The sequence below is a fragment of the Mustela nivalis genome, assembly GCF_964662115.1.
Source record: "Mustela nivalis genome assembly, chromosome: 8".
NCBI classification, from domain to species: domain Eukaryota; kingdom Metazoa; phylum Chordata; class Mammalia; order Carnivora; family Mustelidae; genus Mustela; species Mustela nivalis.
Window position 1 is genome coordinate 129,728,610 of NC_139027.1, and position 8,504 is coordinate 129,737,113.

Below are 8,504 nucleotides of genomic sequence, written 5' to 3' on the forward strand. Positions count from 1 at the left end.
AAAGTCTCCATGGCATAGGATGGTGCAAGCCTATTTCCATAGACTCAACAGATATGAGTTGGACAAACAGGATGGTTGAGAGAACATTCAAACCTTCTGTAAGTTTCAGAAGCTCTATCTAGGAAGAGGTGCATAGGGAAAACCCCAGTAGGGAGGAATCAACCGTGAGGCTCATTTCTAGTGGGAGGAGATCTGACAGCTACTGTTACCCATGAGATCGCTGATAGAGAAGGGTATGGTTGACCGAACCCTCCCTTATTTTTACCCCATTTCCCAATCTCTGTCTTCTGGTTCAATCCAGTAGGTTTCTGTCCTGACGCCCACCATCAACTTGTCAGCACCATCTCAAGTGGCTGGCCTCATGGTGGAAGGATCCTCCATTCCCCTTGGAGATTGCTGGCGTATTTCAGAGAAACTGTTCCAAATGTAAGAAAGGAACACTACAAACCTGGACATGAAGGCGTGTCCCCCAGGACTACCATGAATCGGGAAGGCGGGATCAAAACTTAGCTAATGACTCTTCCTGGCTTCCTTCTTTAGTTCATTCAGTGAATTTTTCATTGTTTCATTCATTCAACATGTAGTGTGTCAGGTTCCTGAACTAAACAGAGAGATATTGTCTTTCTCTGATGACAGCTGCAGTCTACACGTGCCAGTCATTGAGCTGAGTGCTGGGATATATCTTTTTGGTTAAGTTCTCCTGGAAGCAAGACCCTGGGGCAATAGTTTGAGGACAAGTAATTTACTTGGGAGTTGATCGAAGGAACACTAATCAGAGAATAGGTTTGTGAGACCAGGTGGAAAGAAACTGAAAAGGGTGCAGTACTGAGAATATTGCTGGTATGGGCAATTGGAGCCCAATACTGTTGGAGAATTCCGGAAGGAAGTATAGAATCTGTCTTGGAATTTCCCATCCAGGGTGAAAAAATGTGGTATTTATCCTCCAGCTCCCGTCTGTCACTGGCTGGCATTTGGTTTCCCTGAATTGGGCTGAGAGAAAATCCTACCAGGGTAGCCCAGGTGCTTCTATTAAAGGACACTGGCAGGTACTGGGATGGTGAGCACCCTGAGATTATCGCCAGGGTCAGCGATAAAGCCTAATGGTAAACCATAGCCACAACAATTTGGGCTGGAATCAAGATTTGCTATAAACCTCTGTGTCTTAATCTGCTCAGACTATTATAAGAAAATATCACCGACTGGGTGACTTAAGCAACTGAAATTTATTTCATACAGTTCTGGAGCCTGGGAAGTCCAAAATCATGGCACTGGTTGATTTGACATCTGGCAAGAGCCCTCTTACTCGTTTGTAGATGGACACATCTTTACTATGTCCTCACATGGCAGAGAGAACAAGAGTGGGAGAGATCATCTCTCTCATATCTCTTCTTATAACAGCACCAATACCATTCATGAAGGTTCACCCTCATGACCTCTGCATCTCTCAAAGGCCTCACTTCCTAATACCACCACAGCTGGAATTGGGGCTCCAACTGAGGGATTTTGAGGAAAAGCAAACATTCAGCCCACAGCAATACTGTAATGAAGGCATTGTGCTATTGGCCGAAGGAGAGACAAATAGATCAGTGGGGAGTGTGAAAGAGATTCATGCACATAAAATCAACTGACTTTGGCAAAAGTATGAAGAGAATTCACTGGAGAAAATAATTGTCTTTTCAGCAAATGATACCAGAACAACTGAACATCCATACGTAAAATATGAACCTTGATCCATACTTCACATCATTTACAAAAACTAACTCAAAATCAATCACAGACATAATTGCAAGAACTAGAACTATAGAAAGAAATGTAAGGAGAAAAATCTTTGTGACTTTGGGCTATGCAAAGATTTCTCAAATATGACACCAGAAACATGACGAAGAAGAAAATGATGAGTGGGATCCCATCAAAATTAAAAACTGCTCTTTGAAAACCACTGTTAAGAAAATAAGGACAGGGGGCGCCTGGGTGGTTCAGAGGGTTAAAGCCTCTGCCTTCAGCTCAGGTCATGATCCCACGGTCCTGGGATCGAGCCCCACGTCGGGCTCTCTGCCCCACGTCAGAGAGCCCGCTTCCTCCTTTCTCTCTCTACCTGCCTCTCTGCCTATGTGTGATCTCTCTCTGTCAAATAAATAAATGAAATCTTAAAAAAAAAATAAGGACAGGCCACCAATTGGAAAACTATTGGCCAAATGCATATCTGATAAAGTATTTGTATATAGAATATATAAAGAACTTCAAAAATCAATAACAAGAAAACGAACAACCCAATAAAAATGGGTAAAAGGTCTGAACAGACAATTCGCCAAAGAATATATACAGCGGCAAATAAGCACATAAAAATAATCATTTCATACACTATGTATTTATTAGAATGGCCAAAAGCAAGCAAACAGACAAAACCACACACACACATACCACACACAACATCAATACCAAGTATTGTTGCTAATGCAAATCAGTTAGAACTCTGATGAGAACCCCCTGCTGATGGAAATGCAAAATGGTACAGCTACTCTGGACATTATTTGGCAGTTTATTAGAGTTAATGTATGTTACCATCTTACCTATCAATCCTACACTAGATATTGCCCAATAGAAATGTCAACCACATGCACACAAAAACCTATACATAAACACTTATAACAGTTTAATTCATAATCATGAAAAACTGGGAGCACCACCCAATTCCTCCAACTGGGGAATGCATAAACAAACCAGGACGTCTCTGCAAAGGCCCCTTTTAAGCAAACAGTCTTGAGCAGTGGAATCCAAACAGATCCATCAGGTGATTCACCTCGGAATATCCATAGGTCCTGAGTAACCAATGCATTACTTACAACCAGACACAGTTACCAAAAGAAGGAAGATTCCATACATGGCCATACTTCCTCATCTCCCCCTCCTTTAAAAGCAACACCCATCCACTACCCAGTGGCAGACAGTCTCTCCTCTTCTGTCCTGCCCACTGATCCCTTGTGGTGTAATTCAATACTCGTCTATCTCCTTTGCTCAGCTGTGGGTGAATTCTTTCACCACTGAACCATTGGCTTCCACCTGCTTATCACCCCACATTTGGGGGCCACCATCTGATCAAGAGAAACCCCATTTAGACATCATAACTTTTCCCTGAGCCACAGAACAAACTCCTGGGAATATAGACGTTCTGCTAAGTGTAAGAAGGTTCAACAGGTCGTGGCCTGTTCGATCCCACTCATAGAACACCCTCAAAAAGGCAAAATTTATAGGGACAGGAAACACATCGGTTGTTGCCAGGGGCTGAAGGTGGACCACAGGATCGACTTCAAAGGGTGCATGAGAATTTCAAGAGGGGGATGGAACGGTTCTCTCTCTTGGTTCAGGTGGTGGTTGTGGGGCTGCACGCCTTTGTGACAACTCAGAACCGCACACTAAATTGGGTGACTTTTACAGACCATGTACACACAGGCTGTCCTATTTAGGACCTTATGTTCTCATGGAGAAGCATCTTCATGAACTGGCACTGACCATTCTCAGTGATCAATCTCAGTGCCAAGGGCAGGGCAACAGGGGAGGGGCTCCCAACTGGGAGAGAGAATCTTATGTCCTCAGGGATCCTACTGAAAGGGGAATAATGCTTAGTGCTTTACCTGGATGATTGTACATCTTCATGATAAGCTGAGTGAGATAATAGGCTTTCTTTTTAAATATCTTTATTTTTATCAAAACGATACATGCAGATAAACTCAAGAGTCACATAATCTCACAAAACTTGTGACAAACAGCTTACCAACCCTCACCCTTCCATGCTCTCCCTTCCATTAGTTATGTGATAGGTTTTCTTTAATTAATTTATTTATTTTAGACAGAGAGTATGAGTGAGGGGAGGGCAGAAGGAGAGGGAGAAGCAGACTCCCCACTGAGCATGGAACCCAAGGCAGGGCTCCATCCCGGGGCTCCAGGACCATGACTGAACCAAAATCAAGAGTCAGATGTTCAACGGACTGAGCCACCCAGGCAGCCCATTTTTTAAAAAGCTGTATTTATTTATTTTTTTATTTAAGAGAGAGAGAGAGAGAGTTCTGTGATAATTTGGTGAGATCAGGACTCTTACTTACCTTATTATGACTCTGTGGACCCTCGCCACAGCTGAACTAGGTCATAAACCAAACTACTTTTCCTTTCTGGCACAACTTTTTATTTTTTAATTTTTTTGTCATGAAAAATTGTCAGGTTTTATGTTTGCTTGGTTTTCTACGTACATATCACTTTTCAACCACAAACTCTTTATTGTGTTGTCAAAACCTCCTCCCCATGTTCGTCTGTGCCAAATGTGCTGTGTTAACTTCACCTTTCAGAAGATGAATTTCCTGGAGCCCTGGGGCCCTTTCCGGTCTGGACTGGCCCCCCTGTGTTTCTGGCACTCTGCTGTCACTCTCAGATCTTCTGTCACCGCATTGTGGTGGCTCCCTTCATTTTTCCCCTTCATTCTGGCTTCTCTATCCCCTGCATTTTTTTTTTTTTCTTGGTTACACCTTAATGGGCTTCCTTTTGATATTTGGAAATGTTCCACTCAAACTTCTTGCCACATAGCCAATGCTCGGTTAATGAGAACCTTTGTTATAATTATGAAAGCACAGTGGGGGTAACTTGGGGTGTGGGAAAACTTTTTGAGCACGTCGAACGGCACTCCTTGCACTCCTTGCTTATCGGGCCGTCCGGCTGACTGCTGGGAAGGGTCCTATCAGTTCATCTCAAAGAAAGGGGCTCAGATGTGGCTTCGCATTCACTTCACCTCCACCCGTCACTAAGGGGTGTGTGTTCACTCTATTCAGTGCCCTTCCACCCCCTTTCTCTCTGATCCTGCTCAATGACCCAGGCAGGTAGCGCTACCCCCCCCACAGCTGGGAAGTTGGAGGCCCCAAGTGGTTTGGGTTGCTCTCCCCTATCACCAGTCATGCCATTCAGGCTCTTTGAGAAAGCCCCGTGGGATTGGCAGAGTGCCCAGAACTCTGGGTATTATGTGGCCACAAGTCCAGTGTCGGCAGGTGAAGGCTTCACCTGAAGTCTGGGAGAGGGAGTGACCCTGGGTAATTGGCAGCCAGTCCAGGAGTGTGGGAAGGTCAAGGCACACAGAGAGGCTCCTTTGTAATAACTTCCAGTTCTGGCCTGTACGTTCCCCTCCAGGACCCTCGCCAACTCCACCGCAAAGGCCCAAGGCAGGTGCTTCCAGAATGGTCTCCTGACAAGCCTGCGGACACCTCCCCCTCCAAGTTCCATGCGTCCCTCCCCAGGCTCCTGCCAACGATACTCTGGGTGGTGGAGTTACTGTCCTCCCCTGAATTTCCGGCTTAGGACAGAACAGTGGGGAGGGCCCCGGGCACGTCTATAGGAACCACACCCTCCGTGGAAGATATAAAGGGAAAGGCTGGCACTGACCACCCCCACCACCTGCTGTGACGATGAAACCCGGCAGCCTCCTCCCCTTCATGGTGCTCCTTGCCCTCCAAATCCTCAAATCCTGGGCTGCAGAAGATGCTAGCAAAGGTGAGTTGGAGTGTCTCTGGACATATCCAGGTACCAGGGTCCCTGATGGCTCAGCATGGTGGTACCTTCTTCTTAGTCCAGGAGCTGACCTTGAAGTCACCTTTCCCATGGTCTGGCCCATGGCCCTTAATTTCAGGCACCTCTCTGAGGACTTCAGCTAAGAGTTCCTTAGCATCCAGAAACCCACCTTTCCCCAGATGGACCCCATAACCCCAGCCCCGTGTATCGCTTGTCATTGTCTCTCTGCAACTCCTTCTCTGCTCTTTGCTCCATCACATTATTTGGGTCTCTGTTTCATTTTCCAAAATGTTCTCTTTTACTCTTACTGTTTCTTTTTTAATGGTCACTATGTCTCAATTTACTTGCCAGTTGATCTGCAATCTGTCCTGATGAGTTGCCTCTCCTACTACTGAGGTCCCTCTCCACCTCCTTCACAGTGAATGGTGGGCCAGAAGCACCTGACCATGAGCTCTGTCCAACCATGTACTGGAGCAGGCTTATACTGTTCACAACAGCTGAAGGTCACATTCTCAAGACTTTTGAGAGCCAGTGAACATCATGTTGGTAGTCTGGAATCAGGCACAGTGGTGATATTTACACCACAGAAATTGGCAAATGCCCAAAAGCTTCTCTAAAAACGTTTGCCAGCACCCCACCGTCTATACCTTCTTTCTTGCATTGACTCCCTCTTGGTTGAGTGGCTGGCTGAGCCCAGCACCGCCCCTCACCTGCTTTCAGCCTGGAAACCCAACAGCTCCCTTTCTTCCTTTGGGGTCGGCTGCCCAAGTTTGGTTTTTCTCCCATCCTGGGAAGGTGGTTCCTTGTCCAGGATTGTGGTTGTGACTCAGAATCAGCTTCCTCTTCTCCCTTGTTCTCACCCTTAGAAAACGCCAAGCACGGAGACTGCCCCTTCACACCTCCTGTGATGTGCTTTGTGTTTGAACCCCCTCAGTGCCAGAGCGACTGGCAGTGTCCAAAGGAGCAGAAATGCTGTCGTGAATATTGTGGCATCAAATGTGTGGATCCTGTAGACCCATCAAAGCCTGGTGAGGCAACACAGCCCGGGAAGAAGGGACCAGGGAGATTATAGCTTAAGAACACATATCTTGGAGAAGTAGCGGGGGATCCCCAAAACTGGGCTGGAGGGTAGGGCCGAACCACGGCTGACTGACTCCTGTTCTCGGTGAGTCAGTCCATGAACTGGTGAGCTAGTCAATGAGTTAGCCACTCATTCAGCTACTGAGTCACTCTGTCTGTTGGACACTTATAACACTGGTTGTGTTTCCCCTTGGTGGAACAGGCGCTCCATCAGGACATACACTGGCCTCAGTTTGGCTGCGGGTAGAGAGGAAGTGATTGGCACGTACAAATTAGAGATGGGGTAGGAGGTGGGGTGCTGTCTAGTGGGCAAGCCTCTGAGTTGTGCTCCCATTCTCACCAGTTATGGTCAATCCTGGGAAATGTCCAGTGGTCACTGAGCAGTGCAAGAGGCCCAACCCCAGGGACTTCTGCCTGAATGACGGCCACTGCCTTCACGGTCTCAAGTGCTGCAAGGGGGTATGTGGGAATTCCTGTGTTGAGCCAGTGAAAGGTAAGTTCTTGTACAGAGCCACATCCCCAGTGTCCTACCAGGGTGCCACACTGTGTGAATGAGGAAGTTGCTTGGAATCTCCCTTTACACCACTTGCCCCGCCCCTCCAAGTAGATCCACTGTCTGTCAACACCATTCACCCACAGTTTCCTAAGCAAGTGTTTCCCAGGGTCAGGTGTGAGTGACTGCTAGTGCTGGGCCTGGGAGGAAAGGCTTCTTGGAATGAGCCAGAAGAAAGGAGCCATGATACAAGAGGCAAGAATTTTATCTTTTCACATCACTTCTGCCTCTGACCCACCATGGGACTATGAGGGACTGACTGCACCTTCCTTAGCCTCAGTGTCCCCAACTGTAAAATGGACACAAGTATTTCCACCGAGATACTAAATGTAAAAGCAAAGTGCTGTGTGCGTGGAGAGAGTGTTGCTGTGGTGATGGCCTTGATTGGCTAGGTTGTCTGGAACCACAGGAAACCCCAGTACTGTTTTGACTATTCTAGCCCCGTGTTCTCTCTCTTCTTATCCCAAGGGATGTAGGGCCCACTGACAGGGGACCCTCTGGCTGGGAGGAAAGTAAAGGTCCCTGGGACTGTTCCTCTGGTGAGGCTCTATTTAATTTTCTTTCCACAGATGTATTCTTGCCAGTTCAACAAGATTAGGACTTCCCGGTACGTGTGGTCTGAGGATTCCTTTGTTCCCCAAGCCCAAGAAAAAGGAAAGTGTCTTGATGCAGGTGTGGCTCCATGACAAACACCTCCAGGGTGCTAATGTTGGGTCTGTTTTATCCGTGTATGCCCAGCATCCAACGTGAGGCTTGGCACACAAGAGGAAATGACAGTTCGTTAGTGAATAAATAAAGACCCAATGTTTTCTCTGTATTTCCATCTTCAATCTTCGTCTGCAATCTTGACTCATTGCATCTGGTCTAGGATAGGAGGGGTGGGTGAAGAATGACATGTGTGCATGTATGAGGTTTCTCTCCTAAGCTAGGAGGTGAAAATAGAACATTTCAGAGCCTAGAAGATATGGTTTTGAATCCTGAGTCTGTAGAATACTGGCTCTGTAATTTGGGACACATTTGTGGGACTTTGTCCCACTGAGCCTCAGTTTTGCTATCTGTAACATAGGGAGAATAGCAGTGTGAAGTCGGTGGAGTGGAGCACGAGAGGCATAATGTGTGAACTGATGAGCCCGACAACTGTCACCTGGTGACAGGAAGAGGTGAAAAGCTGCTTGAGAATGGTGAGGTCCCCCAGCACCTCACCCTCACTCCCAACCTCACTGCGGGGATCCCCGAGTCAGGGGTAAAGCCATCAGGTAGAGAATGAGAGGCTCCTCATCTGGAGAAACTGAACTACTCCAAGGAAAGATCCTGCAGTGAGAGA

General features: G+C 46.9%; 1 protein-coding gene across 1 annotated transcript; it reads left to right on the top strand.

Moving 5' to 3' along the window:
* The first annotated feature begins 5,198 nt into the window (after window positions 1–5,198).
* Window positions 5,199–7,997, top strand: LOC309871557 (antileukoproteinase-like). Its single transcript, XM_082744707.1, has 4 exons — window positions 5,199–5,529; window positions 6,414–6,575; window positions 6,971–7,120; window positions 7,750–7,997. Exons 1-4 carry the CDS (start codon window positions 5,445–5,447, stop codon window positions 7,776–7,778), a joined length of 426 nt encoding a protein of 141 aa, XP_082600833.1. The 5' UTR covers window positions 5,199–5,444; the 3' UTR covers window positions 7,779–7,997.
* Window positions 7,998–8,504: the final 507 nt, after the last annotated feature.

What these genes read in the sequence shown, in the direction of transcription:
- LOC309871557 (XM_082744707.1), top strand. Translation starts at nt 5,445, where the DNA reads ATGAAACCCGGCAGCCTCCTCCCCTTCATGGTGCTCCTTGCCCTCCAA. An exon ending in TGCAGAAGATGCTAGCAAAG is followed by an intron (nt 5,530 to 6,413) that starts GTGAGTTGGAGT and finishes TCTCACCCTTAG; the next exon opens with AAAACGCCAAGCACGGAGAC. An exon ending in CTGTGTTGAGCCAGTGAAAG is followed by an intron (nt 7,121 to 7,749) that starts GTAAGTTCTTGT and finishes TTCTTTCCACAG; the next exon opens with ATGTATTCTTGCCAGTTCAA.